Source organism: Meriones unguiculatus, chromosome 3 (assembly GCF_030254825.1).
Source record: "Meriones unguiculatus strain TT.TT164.6M chromosome 3, Bangor_MerUng_6.1, whole genome shotgun sequence".
Lineage (NCBI taxonomy): Eukaryota > Metazoa > Chordata > Mammalia > Rodentia > Muridae > Meriones > Meriones unguiculatus.
In genome coordinates, this window is record NC_083351.1 from 122,275,578 (window position 1) to 122,298,035 (window position 22,458).

A 22,458-nucleotide genomic window follows, 5' to 3' on the forward strand; every position below is an offset into this window, starting at 1 on the left:
ATTCTTGAGTACTGAGATACCATTGGAATTTTGCGCTGGGGAATCCCTCCTTACAAAAGATTTCCCTGAATACTGTAGGGATTTTTGTAATTGTGATCTCTCAGATATTAAATGTGATTATTATTTAATAGCAAACAAAAGCACTTCTAAATCTCTCCTACCATCAGACTAGGAACTACCAGGCATTCAACCAGCAGGAAACAAAATAGACATGACAGAACTGATGAGGTCATTCAACCTCAAACACTAAGAGAGTGTGCTTTGTGGGATACAGGCAGGTAATATCAGTAGTGATTCTTAGATTTCTGAGACATTGTAATTGAGAGATGAGTGATCTATTTATATTGGGAGGCAACTGAAAGAAACATTTTCATAAGTGGACAGACATAAGGAAGACAATGCAGTCATTCCTGATGAGACCTGAAAGGCTAGGGTAGGACTGAAGGGGAAGAAGTCCTCCCCTATCAGTGTACTAGAGGAGGTGCATAGGGGAGAGATAAGTGAGAGGGAGGGGGCCACAGCTGGGATACAAAGTGAATAAATTGTAATAAATAATAATAATTAATAAAACAAGATGTAAGAAGGAAAAAAGTAAAAAAGAATCAGGAACACCGACATGCTCAAAAACTCAAAGCTTTCATTCTGAATTCTGACTCTCTCTGGCAAATTCATATATGAAACATTTTACCTAAAAATACATAAAAGGGATATGCCTTCCTAGCCAGAGCAGTAAGACAATTGAAGAAGATCAAGGGGATACAAATTGGAAAGGAAGAAGTCAAAGTATCACTGTAGATGATATGATAGTATACCTGAGTGACCTCAAAAACTTTACCAGGGAACTCCTACAGCTGATTAACACCTTCAGCAAAGTGGCGGGATACAAAATTAACTCAAAAAAATCAGTAGCCTTCCTGTATACAAAGGACAAAAGGGCTGAGAAAGAAATTAGGGAAACAACACCCTTCACAATAGCCACAAAGGACATAAAGTACCTTTGTGTGAACCTAACCAAGCAACTCAAAGACTTGTATGAAAAAAATTTACAGTCTCTGAAGAAAGAATTAGAAGAAGATATGAGAAGATGGAAAGATCTCACATGCTCATGGCTTGGCAGGATTAATATAGTAAAAATGGTCATCTTACCAAAAGCAATCTACAGATTCAATGCAATTCCCATCAAATTACCAACACAATTCTTTACAGACCTGGAAAGAAAAATTCTCACCTTCATATGGAACAATAAGAAACCCAGAATTGCTAAAACAATTCTCTATGGTAAAAGATCTTCAGGAGGTATCTCCATCCCTGATTTCAAGATTTACTATAGAGCAACAATACTAAAATACTGCATGGTACTGGCATAGAAACAGACTGGTGGATCAATGGAATTGACTAGAAGACCCTGACATAAATGCACACACTTATGGACACCTGATTTTTGACAAAGATGCCAAATCCATTCAATGGAAAAAAGACAGCATCTTCAACAAATGGTGCTGGTCTAACTGGAAGTCTACATGTAGAAAAATGCAAATAGATCCATACTTATCACCCTGCACAAAACTAAAGTCCAAGTGGATCAAAGACATCAACATAAAACCAGACACACTAAACCACTTAGAAGAAAAAGTGGGGAATACCCTTGAACTCATCGGCACAGGAGACAACTTCCTGAACAGAACACCAACAGCACAGACTCTAAGAGCAACGACCAATAAATGGGACCTCATGAAACTGAAAAGCTTTTGTAAAGCAAAGGATGCTGTCATCAGAACAAAATGACAGCCTACAGATTGGGAAAAGATCTTCACCAACCCGATATCTGACAGAGGGCTAATATCCAGTATACATAAAGAACTGAAGAAGTTAAACAGCAAAAAACCAAGTAATCCAATTAAAAAATTGCTAAACAGAGAATTCTCAGTAGAGGAATATCGAATGGCAGAGAAACACTTAAAGAAATGCTCAACCTCATTAGCCATCAGGGAAATGCAAATCAAAAGAACCCTAAGATTTCATCTTACACCCATCAGAATGGCTAAGATCAAAAACTCAAGAGACAACACATGCTGGAGAGGTTGTGGAGAAAGGGGAACCCTCCTCCACTGCTGGTGGGAATGTAAACTTGTATAACCACTCTGGAAAGCAATCTGGCGCTTTCTCAGACAACTAGGAATAGCGCTTCTCAAGATCCAGCTATACCACTCCTAGGCATATATCCAAAAGTTTCTCAAGTACACAATAAGGACATTTGCTCAACCATGTTTGTATCAGCCTGATTTGTAATAGCCAGAAGCTGGAAACAGCCCAGATGCCCCTCAGTGGAGGAATGGATGTACAAATTGTGGTATATCTACACAATGGAATATTACTAAGCAATAAAAACAAGGAAATCATGAAATTTGCAGGTAAATGGTGGGATCTGGAAAAGATCATCCTGAGTGAGCTATCCCAGAAGCAGAAAGATGCACATGCTATATACTCACTCATATAGACATATAATATAGGATAAACCTACTAAAATCTGTACACCTAAAGAAACTAATCAAGAGGGAGGAGTCTTGCTAAGATGCTCAATTCCTATCCAGAAAGGCAAAGAGGATGGGCATCAGGAGAAGGAGAAAAAAGGGAACAAGTCAGGAGCCTGACACAGAGGACCTCTGAAAAGCTCTGCCCTGCAGACTATCAATGTAGATGCTGAGACTTATGGGCAACCTTTGGGCAGAGTACAGAGAATCTTAGGAAAGAAATGGGAAACAGTAAGATCTGGAGAGGACAGGAACTCCACAAGGAGAGCAACAGAACCAAAAATCTGAGCACAGGGGTCTTTCCTGAGACTGCTATTCCAACCAAGGACTATGCATGGAGATAACCTAAGACCCCTGCACAGATGTAGCCCATGGCAGTTCAGTATCCAAGTGGGTTCCATTGTAATAGGAACAGGGACTGTCTCTGACATGAACTGATTGGCCTGCTCTTTAATTACCTCCCCCTGAGGGGGAAGCAGCATTACCAGGCCACAGAAGAAGACACTGCAGCCACTCCTGATGAGACCTAATTGACTAGGATCAGAAGGAAGGAAAAGAAGTCCTCCCCTATCAGTGGACTTGGGGAGGGGCTTGCATGCAGAGGGTGAAGGAAGGGAGGGATTGGGATGGGAGGAGGGAGGGAACCACGGGGGGGGATACAAAGTGAATAAAGTGTAATTAATAAAGGAAAAAATTACATAAAAGGAACAATTTCGAGATTCTGCCACGTAAGGGACCCCTTCCAAGTAAAAAACTCTAATTTTTATTATATTCTTGTTGCTCTAAAAAGTTAATATGATCCAGTTCCTCTTCTGGAGCGAAACTACTTAGAATGAGCAGCTTTGGTGACTACAGCACTATTGCTAACTTTTTGGTGAATTATGATAAATTCAATAAGAAAATTACTATAATCAAAATGTCTTAACTCCTGGGGCCAAAAGTCATTTTAGTTTGTGTCTACTATATTATGTTTTAGTTTTTTTGGATATAGTAACTTTTTATCGAATTAATTAACATTTGTCAACTGAATAGTATTTATTAAATATCATTATGAAAAAAAATCATCACAAAACATTTAAATTTAGCAGTTTACACAACTGTCCTGGAATTTGAGGATTCATAGAAAGATAAGAGGATGAGTTATTCCAAAATAAAAAAATACTTGTTTTAGTATTTGTTTACTTCTTCACAGGATGTCATTACATATCCCAGGATGATTTGGAACTTGTATAAAGCCCAAGAGGGCTTTAAATTCAGTCTTTCTGCTTTTGTCCCTGAATGCTAGAATTAAAGTCACCTTTAAAATAAAACTTTCATATTAACTACTGAGCTGAGGAGGTTGCCCATCCTTATAATAGCTGTAGAAAAATTTTAATCCAGCAACATGGCTACTTTTATAAGGGATCACCTATAAAGACCTTGGTCTGTGTGATCCAGCTGGAATATAGACACACCCTTAGTATACACCTTCTATGTGGAATACAGATACACATTTAGTACACTCCTTTAATCCCCAAGTAGACAATAATTAAACAATAATATCTAATTGAGGGACAAAGTGATGAATCAGAGAAAGATTTGACAGAATGAGTCAGAGATAGGATACACTCAACCCTCATGAGAACAGAGAGGAAAGGAAAGCTACTTAAGAGTAATGGAGAGAGGAAGAGCAAGAGAGAGAGTGAGAGCATGTGCATGCATGAGAAAGAGAGAGAGAGATCACGGAGACAGAACAGAAGAGTTCCGGAGCATAGGACTGACTTGTGCACCTTGGTGCATAGTTCAGTTCATGGAATTCAGAGGCAGTTTTTTCCCAAGTAGAGCAATCAGTGAACACATGAGAGAAGCCAGTTTGAGTCAATCAGCTTGGAGAGGAGTTTTGCGCCAAAACAGATGAGGTGAATCAGCCGGCTAGAGTTCAGAAAGAACTAGAAAGGGTGAGTTTATTCAGCAGTAAGTCTCAGAGGGTGAAGACATTCTAGGTTTGTATCTTGTAGGCTGAAAACATTTTAGGCCTAGGTAAGCAGATGAAGGCTGGAGGTTGAAGACTTCAAGGTCCAGGCTTACATAAGACTACATTGCATGGAGGCTAGAAAGTTCCAGTCCTAGGCCTAGGGATAGTTAGATAGAAATGCTCTGGGGTCAGCCAGCCCAAGTCATGTATTCATAAAGCTTGGGTACAGCTCTCATCTCAACCCCTCTTCTGAGGAAATAAAAACAGTATTTACAAATAGCCTTAGTGTAGTGCTCCCCACAATTACTGGGATAGCTTCCTGAAGGGTCCTCCCTTCCCACTGCAGCTTCCTTCCAAGCACCAAGTCTGTCCTACCCCAGGTCATAAGAACCTGCCAATGATCAAGAGCAAAAGGTCTATAGTTGACTCACTCCTAACTAAACAATGCCATCTGCCTTTATATAAGTCTTACATATTACATTATACCTTACCAGACACCACCAAGGGATCTCTTTGTTAGCCATCTCTTTAAATCCTGGGTGTTTTCTATGGTTGCGCTCTTGGGCCACAGGTCTTTGTAGTGTGAAGGTAGTTTTTGGGTATTCTCACTCAATTTCAAGGCTCCACCTATCACCCATTGATTATGGCTGTCAAATTCTAGGTCTAGTTCTTACCTTTCTTAAGATCTCCAGACCCATATACACAAAAACATCCTAGTTAGACCTAGACGTCCCAGAGACACCTCTAATTAAACTCCATTCTCTCAAGCCACACTACTAAATTGCTTTGACAGAGGAAGATGGCTGCTTCTCTATTTGCGTCTTAGTGGTATGGCATGATTGTAGAAAGAAAGACACATTTTGAGATTACTATTTCAAAATAAATAATTCTAAGAATTCCTGAGAAAATAAATAATTTTAAGAAGCCCCGAGAAAGTCGATTTTACTTTAAAATTTCTACACTGAATCAATAGTGGTGATATCATAAGGGTGACATCAGAAGTAAGTAGGAGATGCCCTCTATGTTGTTATAAAATATGTTCTTGCCTTTCCAGGTCTTTCTATTTCTCCCTTATTTCATAAGATTCCTGGAAGGATCTGGAGCTCCACAAGGAGAACAACAGAATCAAAATATCTGGGCCCAGGTTTTTTTTTGTTTTTGTTTTTGTTTTTTTTTTTTTTTCTGAGACTGATACTCCAATCCAGGACCATGCATGGAGATAACTTAGAACCCCTGCACAGATGTAGCCCATGGCATCTCAGTATCCAAGTGGATTCCCTAGTAAGGGGAATAGGGGCTCTGACATGAACTCAGTGGCTGGCTCCCCCTGATTGGGGTGGGGGCAGCCTTACCAGGCCACAGAGGAAGACAATGCAACCAGTCCTAATGAAACCTGATAGGCTAAGGTCAGATGGAAGGGTAGGCAGTCCTCCCCTATCAGTGGACTGGGGAAGGTGCATGGGAGAAGATGAAGGAGGAAGGAAGGGCGGGATTGCGATGGGATGAGGGTGGGGCTATAGCTGGGATACAAAGTGAATAAATTGTAATAAATAAAAATTATATATACAAAATATGTTCTTGTGGAATACATGATTTTCTCATCTGTCAACTTAGTGTCATCACATAACTGACATTGCTTTTATATGAGCAAAGGAACAACAAATAAAAGCAAAGACACAGAGGATGGTAATATTTTCTGATTTACAAAGGAAGAGATTGTGGGTTTTCAGTGGTCCATACGAGCTTAAATCCCTCTTCCTTCACTCAGAGTGTGTGATCCTACTTGTTTAATCTTATTTCAGCCTCACCACTAGTGTGTCATTAACCTTCCTTGGCTGCAGTAAGTGTTGTAATAGAGAACTCATGGTAATTAGCTTGAAATCATACGTCTAATGTACCCCTGTATTTGTCAGTTTTCACTGTTGGCTACTGTCATTACAGTACTTTAGAATTTATCAAACAGGAAATATGACTAAAAATTTGCATTATGAGACACATTTGTCTCCTTTCAATAAATGAGATCACTATGAGCACAACATCTTTTTATCTCTAAAGCTAGATTTTTGTGAATAGAGATAAGATGTTGATTCACCAATGAAAAATGTGGTAACTCTCTTTAGAAACAGAACATAAATCCATGTGAAACACAGTTCAAATGGAAATAATTACAGATTTGGTACAGAAACATTTGGAGTTTTGAATTTACCCATATGTTGTTGGTATAGTAAATAACATGATCTACTGAGGTTTGTTAATTTACACAAAAGAATGCTTCACTCCTAATTTGAACATTGGTCCCAGAATCCCGCATAAAGACAGCAGCTAACAGTAAAAAGAGAAAGTTCCAACGTTCCACTGAGAACTGATGTCCAAGGACATTCACTGAGCCATTTACATCTTGCGTTTTCTATTTGTAGATCAGCATGTACAAGACAGACACCATCAACCCTCTACTTCACCCAAAGGGGAAATCGTTAAAAGACTATATGTGAGAATTAGCATGGAAATTACCATGCCTTATAAATTGCTCTAACGATATTTTTGTTAATAAATTAATAGATATTTTATATTAGATGTTATTCTTAATAAACTGCTGCAGTTCACCTCTCTTTAGAAAAGAAAGTAAGACATGGAATGTAAAGAAAAATACCTGAATTATTTGTATGTGTGGTTACATTATTTTATAACTTCATATACTAAACATTAAATTTCAAGATTAAAATAGGTAAGAAGTCATTGGAGCTTCAAAGGATGTTACTAGTTGTAGAAATAGAATACCAAATATCTAGGCAAATTTCTAAAGTCTGAAACTAGGGGCCAACATTTTATCATAATGATTAGTTCTTCTAAGATACTACCATGCTTTCAATAGCCATAGTGAATTTGTTAATGAGTCTACTCAAAGAAAAAATAATTATATAATGAAGGTGGGTTCCTAGCTCTGTAAATAGGTAAGGTTTGTAATGTGTAATTATATATTCATAAGCAATTTAAGTGAGCCCCAGGTAGAAAGGGGGCCTTTTGATAAATATTTCTTCTCAAGCTTCTGAAGCTTGTTTTGACCACACAAGCAAAAGATACTAAATATTCATATAAAAATAAAAATATAACTGTATGTCTATAAATCTTTCATCTATCTATCTATCTATCTATCTATCTATCTATCTATCTATCTATCTATTTATCTATCTATCTCCCCTGATAATAGAATGGAATATGTGTACTTGTATATAAACAATTGTTGACATAGTGAGCTACAGAATTCTTTTATAGATTTGGTCCCAGATTTCCTTCCAATTGTGACTATTTTACAAGTTTGAACAAAGTCTGAGCATTACATTTCTAATGGAACCATTAAGACAGGCTCCTGCAGCTATCCCTCACCACAGGACTTCTGGAGTGCACACCTAGAAGGGACACCATAGAAGCTCTACCCTTGGCATTTCACCCCACTGCTTAAACACCAGGCACAAACAGATGACTGGATTCTCCGTACACACACAGTAACAGGTCTCCTGATGGAGACTTTTAGTCCTTGTGTTTCATAGTATGTTTTCTTTTTTTAGTATTTATAAAGAATATATAAATATATACTTGTATGGTACATATTGTTTTATAAATAATGTATTTACTTATCTCCTTTCCATTTGGGGAGATAGCATAGAAATGATTGCAATTGTCATTACATGTTTTCCATCTATCTATCTATCTATCCATCTATCTATCTATCTATCTATCTATCTATCTATCTATCTACCTGTTTTATCTTTCCTTCCCCCTCTCTTTCCTCCTCCCCTTCCTCTCTTCCTCACTACCTCTTCTCTCTTCTCCCCATGTCCTTCCTTCCTTCCTTCCTTCCTTCCTTCCTTCCTTCCTTCCTTCCTTTCTTTCTTTCTTTCTTTCTTTCTTTCTTTCTTTCTCCTTTCTTTCTTTCTTTCTTTCTCCTTTCTTTCTTTCTTTCTTTCTTTCTTTCTTTCTTTCTTTCTTTCTTTCTTTCTTTCTTTCTTTCTTCCTTTCTTCCTTTCTTCCTTTCTTCCTTTCTTCCTTTCTTCCTTTCTTCCTTTCCCTTTTATTTCAACAGAATCTGATTACGTAACCTATCTGGCTTCTAAATCTTCTCTGTAGCCCAGAATGGCATTTAATTCACAATCCACCCATCCAACCTCCTAAGAGTTAGGATCACAAATGTATGCCTCCATGCCCAACTACACAGTTTGATGCAAGTTCACTTTGGAATTTTTACAGTATACCATTCCTACATAATTTCCATAAGAAAAAAATCAGGTCTAGGACAGGAAGCTGAATCTCTTACTTTACTCCAGTTTCCAACAATCCAGTATGCAGGGCTGTGGTCCTTCATAAGCTGTTTATAGTTGGAAACATTTAGCAAAAATCCCTCAGCAATCAGAATGGATGCATCTTCCTCAGTCAGGACAGGCCCAGAGCTTTGGGTTGGATTTGTATTGTTTGGTAATGCCAAGTGGTCATGGTTTTTCAACTTCTCTGAGGGTGCTGGCTGGTGGTCTCCTCCAAGAAGGAGTGGAATATTCCTTGATTTTTCAGTGATCATCCCCTCAGTGCTGGGTGTCTCATTGTTAAAGGACCATGCAGGCAGTGAGCCTTCCATCACTGTGCTGAAGGGAGGCCACAAAGACTCTTCTTCCACATAAGATGTTGGTGGAGGTCCAAGTGGTATTTCTGTGTTCCTCTCCATGGGAGCATCATGTTCAGGCACTGTGATTTTGTTCCAAATCACAGGGTTGTTCTCATCTTTCTTTGTAGACTGGTCACCGTCTTCCCCTGAGCCGCTATGAATCTCCACTTCTGGATCTGTGTTATAAAATGGAGTTACCTGCCAAGTCACAACACTGCTAGATGATAAGCCAGGATCACTTGTTGTGGCTGCCCAAAAGTCACCCTCTGTAGTAGGACCAATAGCTGAACTGGAAACATTTTCATCATCAGGCTGGATACTCAAAGACCATGAAGGAAAGAGGGGCTGGGAAGTGCTTCCAGAGGAAGTAAGGTAGTGGGAGTCCTCTTTGGCTTGGGTTGAACTACTCTGCCATCCTATCCCACCTGGTTCTTCAGATGCTATGGTGGAGCCAAGGTTGCTGATTGCTGGAGTGCTTGTGCTCGCAGACTCGGGCATTGTGGGTGTGGGCAGTGATGTGGGCCAGGATGTAGGTGCTGGGACGGGCTTGAAGGGGTCATGCTCTGATGTTGGTTGGTTTTTCCCACTAGGAACTATATCTTTATTGGGTTTCAGAAGTCTACGGCTAGATGGGCACTGCTGGAGGCCACATAGAGCTCTACTGTTGGGTTTCCGTGTCTTGTCACAAGGTTCATTATGGTTCTTGGCACACGTGACACTGCGAATCCGGACTCCGCCACCACAGGAAACAGAGCACTGGAAAAGAGAGACAGCTGTTAGTTTAGTGGGAAAAAGATGACTTGGCCATGGTCAGGCCCAGTGGTCATTGAACCATACAGTGAATGCTTTCTCTCCATTTGGTTTCTATGTTTTTAGTTTTCCACCGTCTCCTGGTGAGCAGTCAGGGACCAGGACCAACCTTAACAAAAATAATAACACAGTCAAACTAAAGGCTTTTGGGTCTTAAAAACTGTGCATTCCCATCTACAAGGAAGGCAATATCTTAAATCACTCACCCCTCACTCTTCTCTTCAGGAGGAGGAAGAGGTGGAGGAGGAAGAGAGGCAAAGAAAGCAGAGAAAGAAAAGAAAAATGAAATAACTTCCTCACCCAACTGAGCCCCCCAACCCACAGCCCTTCCTTAGGGCTGTGATACTATTAAATTAACACAAAAATGTTCCCAGGCTCTCACTGGTGTGCTAAACTAGTTATATTGAAGCTTTTCTGTTTAGAAAATAATTATTAGAATTCATGTATTTTTTCCCAGGTGTCACAGTCATTTATCTATTACATTAAAAACTAAATACTCACCATGATCAAATACACTTAAGATCTATTTTTTTTCTTAACTTGAAAGATCAGAAGCTAATGAAGGTAGAAAGTACCCTTTCTCAAAAAATTATGTCCTTCTACTGGCATGACACTAATATTCATTCTGGGAAAGTGGCATGTCTCTCTTCTTAATTTTCTTTTTCATTCTGGAAGGTTTGCTTAAGTACAGGCATCTAGACTGCCTTTGTGGGGCATCCTGATAGGGTACTTCATCCTCTGAGTTTATTGTTAAACCTGTTTCATCCAGCTGTATGCTTATTAATCATACATAGGGGCTATGTAACACAGTATAATGTAACACAATACAATCAGTGATTTTCAAAAGTCCATTCTTTCATCCAACTGTCCAGATTATTCTTTTCCTTATAACCTGTTAATTCAAGCAACAAGTAGCTGTCACTGGAACATGAACCACTCATACCCCTTTGCTCTCCATTTTATATTGATGCTTATTCTCTATCTTGTATCATTGATATCAAAGCAGGTTTCTTCAGGATATGCCTGAATATCTGTTAGATTTTACAGGGCCTCATAGCCATCATTCTGTGTGATATTTGCAAATTCTCTGCAAGATTTACAAGGGATGATTATTCCACCCTCAGCAAGAGAGGAGCTGAGGGCCCCAGGGCTCACTTGAAAGGCTGCAAGTCAGACTTATTCAGCGTGCTTTCTTCTCCAACAAAGCCTAGTGCAACACAGACACATGCATGCTCTTTAGTGAGTGGCCCAGTGGTTTTGATTTTAGAAGAGTAGCCCAAAAGCAGGGCCTCTTTCTCATTCATAATTACATGCCAGGATAATTCTTACAGTATTTGATCACTGTATATATTTGCTAAGTGACTCTTTTATTTTTTGGAAAAATAAAATGAAGACAGGTTCAAGGAAACTGGTACTTATAAGTGTATGCATTTTTTTAGCTTGCTTCCTCAAGTCTTATTGGTGTAAAACATCTCCTCCTTTATTTTGTTTCAGTCAAGCACAATCACCCAGGGATTCATAACAGCTCTGTGAAATCAGTGCCTTTGAAACCAAAAAGCACCATTGACTGCAGGAAACTGCAGAGCCGAGGCAGCAGGCAAGAACAGACTGGGGTTCAGGGTGATGCTAGTAAAGCATTCTGATGCCCTGTCATAGGACTGGCCAGTAGCTACAGGGCTAATCCTCGGTGGGAACTGTGCATTACCCACCAGGAAACACATGCCGTTTCCCACCAAAGGTGAGGCTATCTCTTAGGAAAGGTTGTCTTCTGGTGCTTTTCTGGTTTCTTCTACCACTCACCTGGAGCCTAAAAAGAGCAAGATGGGACAATTTATTTTTCTGCTTTGTCTCAGATTTCTGCTACCTTTGAGTATGAAGGCGCTTCATGGCCCATTCAGTTTAGTCATCTCTCATTACATTTTAATCTGAACACATTAGATTTTCAAATATTCAGACTGTAAACATTTATAAATGCAACAAAGTAATTCTCACTGTGTGCCTGATTATATTTTCCCACAGGTTGGCTTTAAGAACTCAGTGGCTGGCTCTTTGATCACGTCTCCCTGAGGTGGGGGGCAACCTTACCAGGCCACTACAAAAGATTACAAAAGACAGTCCTGATGAGACCTGATAGGCTAGGGTCAGATGGAAGGGGAGGAGGTCCTCTCCATCAATGGACTTGAAGAGGGGCATGCAAGGAGATGAGGGAGGGAGGAAGGGCAGGATTGGGAGGGGACAAGGGTGGGGACTACATCTGGATACAAAGTGAATAAATTGTAACAAATAAAAAATTATATTAAAAAAGAATGGATTCACAAACAAGGCTAAAGCCAACTGATCTCGAGCATGTGGCCCTTCTCGCAATTTTCTCTCCAAGAAGCATCAGACTACAAAGCAACATAAGGGGATTATTCTATGTTTCCCCCAAGCTTCTGTGTTGCTTTGACTTGTAGGATTTCTAATGTCTATGGGGATATAAAAGTGCACAATATATTTCAATTCGTCTTAATTAAAAAGCTTCGAAGTAAGTATGTACTCTGTGTTTCTACCATATTGAATTATGGAAAAAGAGAAATAACTACAAAACCCATGAGAAATAGCTTAAGTCCTTCAATCTGTCATTCTTATTGTGTGTGTGTGTGTGTGTGTGTGTGTGTGTGTGTGTGTATTCCTGTGATTAAATCTTAGCTAACTCCTCTGGAGATTGAGCAAAATTTATGCCAAATTTTTAAGGCTACAGTGAGGACTGTGAGTGACAAAGATACATTCAAAACAAAGGGCACCACACACACCCACATATACACACACACATCAATATTTATAGTCTGAGCACATGCATAATATACACAAAGCAACTGGTCTTTAGAAGCCATTGTTATTCCTATAAAATAATGATGCCTATGATAATGTTGATAATGACAATGACAGGCATGGAAGACGGTGCCCCAATTTCTACTGTCCTTTTCGATTATGGTACACAAAACTGTCTTATCAGGGCAGTTGTGGGTAGATTAGACCCAGAGACTTCTCTAGACTATCAAAAGACTATCGTACTCTTCTGATTTACTCCTGCACGGCATGGTTTTCGGCTCAGGTACCCTGCAACAACTGAAGGAGCTGCAATCTTATTGTGTTTCAAGATATGTTTCTATTTTTAGTGTGTGTGTGTGTGTGTGTGTGTGTGTGTGTGTGTGTGTGCTGCACATGCATAGGTGCCTGCAGAGGCTAAAAGAGAGTATCAGATCCCCTGCAGCTGGTGTAACAGGCATTTATAAGTCAGCCATCTTGGGTGCTAGGAACCAAACTCATGTTCTCTGGAAGAATGGGGAACAATGTGAACCATCTTTTTCGCTCTGGACATGTGACTTTTTAACTTACAGATTTCAATGATCTCATGAACTGGGAATTTGGTAAGCACACAGCACAAAACAAAGGTTACTAATAGCCACGGAGTGGTTTCTTGAGTTGAAGTACATTAGGTTTTGGTATTTAAAAACAGGAGATTTTTCTCAAGTAGCACTTCCAAATTGGCCTCCCAAGGACTAAATTTGACTTACAAAGGTGGATTCTTTGGTTTACTCCATCTCAGAACATCAAAATCAATATGTAAAAAAACAGAAGTGTGGCAAATGTTTTTAATAGCTAAACATTTTGTGTTAATAAGATTCTGGATGTTTGGCTTTGCTTGAAATGTCAGATGATCATCACCCACTGGTCTTATTCCCAATGGCAGCTCAACGCTTCAGTCTTGGAAACCCAGGTTTGAGATGGGCACATATGTTCTCTGGCATACCCATATGTACTTTCCTTTCCCGGGAGACAGCCACTCTTCCAAGCGGCCTACAGTGGCCACTTCTTAGACATCCTTAGCACCGGCCATCTTGTGCCAACAGGACCCGGCTGTCTATTGACTACAATGATTCCAAACAGGAAGTTGCCTTTTTTCACTGTTGCCAGAACAAGCAGTTCCTCTTTGTATTCAGCCTGGAACTCCTTAAACTGTGTTTATCTCCTCAGGAGCTGTCAAGCCCTTCAGATGAGATAAATGCAGCTGCATGACACATACTTAAAGCCCATCTCGATTGGTACCTTTGGAATTCTTCAGCTTTGATTATCATATGCCCTGACCTTATAATTTTGAACTCTGTACCAGGCAAGCAGCTTGCTATTCATTCTATTTGTGTCCTCTCTGTGAGTTACCTTGCCCTCCCTAGCTACTACCCCTGGATTAAAGCTTCTGGGCAAAGCCTGCTGAGAAAGAGCCTGCTGCTAAATTGGTCAGCTCCACCCACCTGAGGTGCACAGGGACAAGAGGAGCTCACTGTTGGCACAGAGATTGGGAGCCGAGTGAGTCCATTCAAAAGCACAGCAGGAACTTATCAGAGGTTTGGGACTAAAGGGGCTTAGTGAGAAGCTGCTAATATTTTGAGCATAAAACATTTCTATATGGCTCAGGAATTTACAAATAAATTAGTGGGCTCCGTACCAAAAATTGTTTGACATAGCTAAAACATGGCCTGTTGGGAGCTGAAATGGGTCCCCTCTCCTCTCCAAAGGTAGATACATCAGAGTCCAAATGACTTCTATCTCAGAATGCGATCCAATTAGAGACAGTTCTTTTAGTTGGAAATCAACTTAGAACCAGGTCTTTAGAGTGGGTGCTAACCCTGTATGATCAGTATTCTTAAAAAAGGGGAGATTCTGGACAAAGAAACACTTTGTAGGAAGAATACCATGGGATCGTGGTGGTGCAATTACAAGTCAAGGGACTCCAAGGCATGGGAATAAACATCAGTGCCAAGAAAACGCATGTGACGTCATGCAGGAACTCCTGGACACTGAAGGAAAAGCATGGAGGGAAAGGAGACTTCACTGAGGCTTACCTCTAGTATTCTCAGTTAGGGGCTCAGGTACACCTCCTACCGTAAGGAAGGAAAAGGAGGCATGAGGTCATTCTCCCTCACAGAACTTTCAAAGGAAGTTAGCCTCTTTACAACTTGATCTAGGATCCCTTCCTTGTAAACTCAATACACGCCATCTCACATTGTTATACCAATCCAGTTTGCCAGACTTCATTAGGGAAACTCCAAGAAAGCAATTCCTCATCTTAGATGATTAAAAACAAAACAATAACAATAGCAATAACAATAACAACAACAACAAAACAGACACAATAAAGAGACTGGAAACCAGCTTTCTGAGTAGTTCTTGAAACTAACAGTATCTAAGAATATTCCCCAGGAACCTGAATAACATAGGCTGCCATGTGTGAAAAGAACTGAGATGTTAGCACTTGCCGAAGCTCCATTCCCAAAGAAGCAACACAGTTCAGAGCACCAGCCCACAGGAGGTAAGCCTTACTAGAGGTAAGCCTCTAGTCCTCCTGTCCCTCCATGATTTTCCTTCAGGAATTCCTGCATAATGTCACATGCACTTTCTTGCCACTGACATTTGTTCCCATGGCTTCCTTGTGAAGAGCCATTGAATGGCTTTTGAAGAGCCATTGGGATAAATACCCTGGTGGCTTATGGTAGGATGGCATCACTGGAAAGTGGTATGGATTAGAACGTGTGTCCTGGTTGTATGAGGCAGACTGAAGATTTGAAATGTATATTTTTCCTTAGCCTCTTCCTATTGTTGTTTCCTAAGTGCCATAAAGTGACCATCTTTTTTCCACCATGCACTTCCTCCATGATGTTGTCCCTTGCTGTGGACATAAAACCAATGGAGCCAACAAAAAATACACTGAAAACTGAGGCCATGAGCCAAAATAAATCCATCCTCTTTTAAGTCATTTTCTCAGGTACTTTTATATTACTCTGATAAGACACCATGACCAAGTCAACTTACAATAGAAAATGTTTGCTGGGGTTTACAGTTCCAGAGGGTTTGAGTCCATGATCATCATGGTGGGAAGCATGGCAGCAGAGAGACAGGCACGGTGCTGGGGAAGGGAAGCACGGCAGCAGAGAGACCTGCATGGTGCTGGGGAAGTAGCTGAGAGTTACATGCTAAGGCACGGGTACAAGGCAAAAAGGGGTGGTAGTGTGGGCTTTTGAAAACTTAAACCCTGTCTTCAGTGACACACTTCCTCCAGCCAGGCTACATCTCCTCCAACAAAGCCACACTTCCCAATCCTTTCCAGAAAGCAGCTCAACCAATTGGGGACCAGGCATTCAACATATGAACCTATGGGGGTCATTCTCATCCAAGCCACTGAACCCCTGTTAGGTATCTGGCTGCCACAACACTGGGAGGTCTTTACAAACAGATTTCACTCAGTAGACCTGTAGAAATCTGGTTGCGCAGGAAGGGCAGATTACAAATGTTCCTAGACCCTAAGCACATCTGCTTTGGGATGACTTGCTCTCTGTCTCCTCAGATGCACTCCAAAACATTCCCAATCTCAAGTGAGAGACAGTGTGTTGCTGTAGAAACAAACTGAAACATTCTTGATTTTACAATTTATTTGGTGAGACTAAGTCATTTCATTTTGGGAGACTCAGAGCTCAGCAATCATTATGTATATTGTGAATTCCAGTGTAGTGAGAAAAGATGATTCTCAAACTGTTTCCAAACAGAATATGTTTCTTGTGCCATATTGCTGTATTTCACAAACACTTGAGATGTATGTCAGCATTCAAGTAGAATCTTAGCTGCCTGCATTCAAAGCCTGCTTCATCATTTGGTAGCTGTATGACTTGAACATGTATGCAAGCATCTCTATGCTACAGTTTCTTCCCCTGAGAAGCGACCTATTTTGCTACTATTTTGAAATTAAATATGGTTGACTTTCAATATTCTTTTGAGTTTCTGAAAGTAACACATTTATTTGTCTTTACATCTCAAGCATTTCTACAGGGTTTTGAAAACCTGGCAGACGTATTTACTAATTACATTCTGCTTTCAGGGATTTCCTGTCCATCTGTCCATGTAAAAGGATGATACAACTTTCCACTGAGCCTATGAAAGAACCATTCTCTGTATCCTGGATCCAACATTAAAAATCCCGACATAAGATGGCTGTGGTGATGTATTCCCAGATACTCAAGAGGGTCATGCAGTGCAGGAAGATCAAGAGTCAGAATCTAGCTTAGATAACTCAGCAAGAGTTAATTTTAAAATGAACATTTAAAGTTTTGGATTTATTAGTTAAGCAGGAGAGGGCTTGTTTCACAGCAAAACCCCATATGCAAATTTGGCGATTATGTACAATGGGATGTCTCTTGCAAAAGGAGCATGTTTTGTCTATGATCTAGGTGCTTTCTCAGACAACTAGGAATAGTGCTTCCTCAAGATCCAGCTATACCTCTCCTAGGCATATACCCAAAAGAGTCTCAAGTACACAATAAGGACATTTGCTCAACCATGTTTGTAGCAGCCTTATTTGTAATAGCCAGAAGCTGGAAACAGCCCAGATGCCCCTCAGTGGAGGAATGGATGAACAAATTGTGGTATATCTACACAATGGAATATTACTCAGCAATAAAAAACAAGGAAATCATGAAATTTGCAGGTAAATGGGGGGATCTGGAAAAGATCATCCTGAGTGAGCTATCCCAGAAGCAGAAAGATGCACATGGTATATAGTCACTCATATAGACATATAATATAGGATAAACCTACTAAAATCTGTACACCTAAAGAAACTAATCAAGAGGGAGGAGTCTTGCTAAAATGCTAAATTCCTATCCAGAAAAGCAGAGAGGCTGGACATCAGAAGGAGAAAAGAGGGAACAAGTCAGGAGCCTGACACAGAGGACCTCTGAAAGGCTCTGCTCTGCAGACTATCAAAGCAGATGCTGAGACTTATGGGCAACCTTTGGGCAGAGTGCAGGGAATCTTAGGAAAGAAGTGGGAAACAGTAAGATCTGGAGAGGACAGGAACTCCACAAGGAGAATAACAGAACCAAAAAATCTGAGTGCAGGGGTCTTTCCTGAGACTGATACTCCAACCAAGTACTATGCATGGAGATAACCTAAGACCCCTGCACAGATGTAGCCCATGGCAGTTCAGTATCCAAGTAGGTTCCATAGCAGCATTACCAGGCCACAGAAGAAGACACTGCAGCCACTCCTAATGAGACCTAATTGACTAGGATCAGAAGGAAGAAAAAGACCTCCCCTATCAGTGGACTTGGGGAGGGGCATGCATGCAGAGGGTGAAGAAAGGGAGGGATTGGGACAGGAGGAGGGAGGGAACCATGGGGTGGATACAAAGTGAATAAAGTGTAATTAATAAAGAATTTAAAAAAAAAGTGAAACTAGCATTAACCACAGTAAAGCTTTACTCTTCTATCAGTTAGAGATTGCCTTCAAATGAGAGGCAGATATGAATCCCAACTCTCATTTATTGGTTGGGAATTTCTAAATAAGAAGGCATCTTAAAGGCTTATGTTTTGAGTTTTCAAGTTGCAAAAATTAAAGTTAACGAACTGTTATCAATCTTTGGAGTTACTTTAAGGGGTAAAGAAAATAGCCTACCTAGTCCAGGTAAGCATTTAACACATGATAGGTGGCATTGGTGTATGCTTCCCTCTACCTTACAAGCAAATGTGTAGCCAGTGTCCTTTCTGTGAAAGGACTTGGACATAGGAATTCGTCTATACTTGGAGAAATATCGTTGCTATGTTATGGGTAGTGACAACATGACAAAGAAAATAATGTTAAATCTGACAAGTGGCAGAGCCAAGATTTAAACAATGGGAGCTGTGATCTAGCAGCCATAACCCCATTACTAGACTGGCTGCTTTACCCTGGCAAGCCGCTGAAGTGTAGTACTTGGGGAAAATGGGAGATACTTTGCCTTTCTTAACATCAAATAGAAGTGCCATTCTTTGAACTCAAAAACTAGGTTGAGCAAAAGCAGGACAAAGTCCTTGGTAAAGCTGGTTGTCAAGAGCATGATTTGGGGTTGAGGGTCGGCTGAGGAATAGTGACTGGAGAAAACAGGAAACAGGAAAAGCCTTCCTGGGGTGAGCAGAGAGGAGACCTCCCTCCTTCCGGGAGACTCAGCATTACTCAGAGTTGAGTGTATGGGCCTGAGATGGCAGAACCTTCTTTCTCCTTGATGGGGAGGGACCTTGCTTGGATAACTAGTGAATTTTGCATTTCTCTTTTCCACCTTGGATGCCACAGGGAGAACTGTTCGGTAGAAACCTGGGGGTTCTCAGGTCTGGGCTCCTTTGGTCAAGGTTTCTCATACTTAACCAAATATACATCTCATTGCAGACCAGTGTAGAGCCAGAGAATATCTCTGCTTCAAATAATATGGGTATCAAGACAGAGTTCTGATAACAAATGCTGTGTGCCAGGAATCATAATTATTCCTTTTATAGGGGAGGGGAAAGGATATTATCAAAACACACTATATTTAACATGTTTTTAACAGACACTTTGCTATATCCATTGGTTAGTGTGTCCCAGCCCTCATCAGGAAAACTCCTTGCACTAGATGCTGATTAACTCATAGGCCTACAAGTGGGCCATGTGCAGAGTGGAAACTTTGGAGAATTCATGTCTAAATGGGATGTATTTACCAAATCCTTCCCCTCAAGGCCCAGGGATATATGCCAAAAAACAGGGAGAAAGAAACAGATGGTGCTAGCTCCAGCAAGACAGCATCTTCCAGGCATAACAGGATGGACGCCTATGTGAACTCACAGAGACGGGCAGTATGCACAAGACTACACAAGTTTAAGCCAGACAAAACCCCAGCACTGAGAAGGGGAAGTGAACACAAAGTTCTACCCTTATCTAAGAAGGGGTTTGCAACTGATGCTTGCTGGGAAAGGAAACTCAGTTTTCCTCGGTGAAATGTCACAGGGTATATCAACCATATCCCAGGGAAGGCATATGCCCAGGACTCACTGGCCAACACAAAGCAAACTCAACATTTTCCCCTGAGGTTTTTGTTTAGTTTTGTGTTTTTTTTTTTTTTTTTTTTTTTTTGCCTTACTTGGTTTTCTGTTTGTTTGTTTGTTTTGTGGTTGTATTTTTTTTTGGGGGGGAGAGAGAGAGAGTACAAGGATGTAAAGGTGGATGGAGAGGGATGTGGGGAGGGTCTGGGAGTTGGAGGAGGAGAAAGAATAAGACTAAAATATATGCTTCTGTTTATTTTTGTCTTATTCTGCTTTATTTTTATTTTATTTTATTTTTGGATGACTGATGATTCTTTTTTTAAGGAGAAAGAAAGGTAGGAGGGGAGGTAAGAAGGATGTGGAGGGGAATTGAGGGAGGACAAACTGTGATCTCAGTATAGTGTATGAAGATAAATTTTTTTTAATAAAAAAGGATGGTAGAATAAAAAAGAATATATATGTAAATTTATTTTATTTTTGTAAAATTTTTAATAAAAAGAAAATATATATGCATATAAAACTGCACAAGGGTATCTTGGCATAGAGTGTCAAAGACATTTATTTTTTATCATATTTAAGCAAAGCTCATTGAGCATTGTTATCAAAACAACAGAAGGAGGAAAAAAGATTTATCCAATGAATTTGGACAAAACAGCATCAATTTATTCACTGATGCTGATTTACCTCCGGGCGCTTTGCCTAAATACATTTCTGAATGAAGGTACCAGCTTGACTCTTCAGCTTTGCTCTGTAAGAGGAAGCTAAACACTGAATTTCGCATGTGCTGTCAGTCAACTACACAATGGCCTGTTTGGGGGCCCACAGACACTAGTGTTTGTCATCTCAGGCCAACTTTTTTGGTCTCTTGCTTTACAGCTAAGGTGGGTTATTATGTGCTGCACACACAGGCTCAGGAAGAAGGTCTCCTCAGCCAAATCTGTAATTACAGTCTTTTGAGAAAGCCCCGGGATTCTGGCAATCAGTAAATTCTACATGACAAGAATTATTAAGTGTTTTGGATGCAGCCAATACATTTTTTTTTGGGGGTAAACAAATTTAATGGATCCATCACAATACCCCATTCAGCCATATTTTGACAACACTGTAATTTATATCAGTCTAGGTTGGTGGTGAACAGGTCAGGCCAAATACATGCTTATGATGGCTCCTTCCAAAGAACAGCAGGGAGGATAATCTGACTTGCCACTGATGTGTGCAGCTGCATCAGTGCACAGTCCATAAAGTACTTGTGTTAACTGTTAGACCCACCATCACTGCATGCACCCTTCACGGTCTCTCTCCACTGCCCACCTTCCATCCACTGCCCCAACCTTTTCATCCTTTGTCTCCCATTTGATAGGAAGTTTTCACAGTCTAGGGACCATGATTTCCATTTCTTTACTTTTAGCCCACACACCTATCAAAACATCCTGCACAGAACTAAAAATTAAATGATCCCAACTATGAGGTGTTGAAGAAACTGTCTTGGGAAGATTATCAAAGCTGTTTGTTCACGTGAGTATTCTGCTTTCAAGTAAGTATCTTCAGAGAGGGTAATTTTATTCATGCAAAATTTAAACTTCTTTCTTAGATAATGTTTTCAGAGCATCGTCATAAGCTACATAAAAAATCTTTGTTCACAACAAAACGCCTTCTAATCCAAGTGTTTTATCATAAATGTGAGTACATGGCTTACTTATTCATCAATTTTCATTTCAGGTATTTGTCTATAATGTTCACCAGCACCAAATATTTCCTGCTTCCCTGAAGGCACATCCTCTGAAATTTCTGGTCATTGTTTTAGGAAGCCCATGGCTTCTCAAGAAATTGCACAGGGGCCAGTGGGATGTCTCAGTGGGTAAAGGCATTTGCCTGATGACTGGGTTTGGTCCCTGAAACCCACACGGTGGGAGGAGAGAACTGATGATGTTCACAGCTGCTCTCTGAGCCCCAGAAGTGTGTCACAGCACATGTATCCACACACAAAATAAAGATGTGCATTAATTTTTTTTAAAAGAAAGCATATATGACAAACTCAGATTTTTCTTAAATTTCTTATGTGTTCATTCCTAAAGCTCATTTATTGTCTGGTTGTTCCTTAGGTCATAACTGAAATGCACACAGAAAATTAGAACGAGGCCTTTGCAGACACCAAAGAGCTTGAATTTTTCTAGTCACTTTTAGGCACATCAAGGCGTGACAGACCCAGACTCCACAGTGTCATAGAACATTAAAACCTGTTTTATTTCTTCCTTGCTCATAACCTTCAAGCTCTGTGATTTCTAATTATACCCAGAGATTTAGATCAAGTTAATTTGGGAAAGTGCAATGATAATTTGAATTCATGAACTCCTAACAGATATCTCAAACACAAGGTGAGGAGATAATGATTTGAATGGTTTTGGAATCAAGTGCATTCTTTATTTTTCCACTAGAGTAACACTCCTTTGAGATTAGCTAACTACAACAATGAGCTTCCAAGTGTTTTACAGACTGGCTTCGGGGGCTATTGTGTGTGTCTTTAGTTTACTACAATAGCTTAACAATAGGACAATCACTATTCCAAAAGTGTATCAGTTAGCTGTCAGGAGCCTGTATCACTGAGGTTCACCTTATCCCTAGTCCATAGCTGCTCACTCTGCAAGGGAG

General features: G+C 40.2%; 1 protein-coding gene across 1 annotated transcript in view; it reads right to left on the reverse strand.

The window, feature by feature from the left end:
- Positions 1-22,458, reverse strand: part of Adamts12 (ADAM metallopeptidase with thrombospondin type 1 motif 12) — a 286,260-nt gene that overhangs the window by 48,707 nt on the left and 215,095 nt on the right. Inside the window, exon 19 of the mRNA XM_021649372.2 lies at positions 8,798-9,895. Coding sequence (XP_021505047.1) covers positions 8,798-9,895 — 1,098 coding nt within the window. The remainder of the gene's footprint in view (positions 1-8,797; positions 9,896-22,458) is intronic.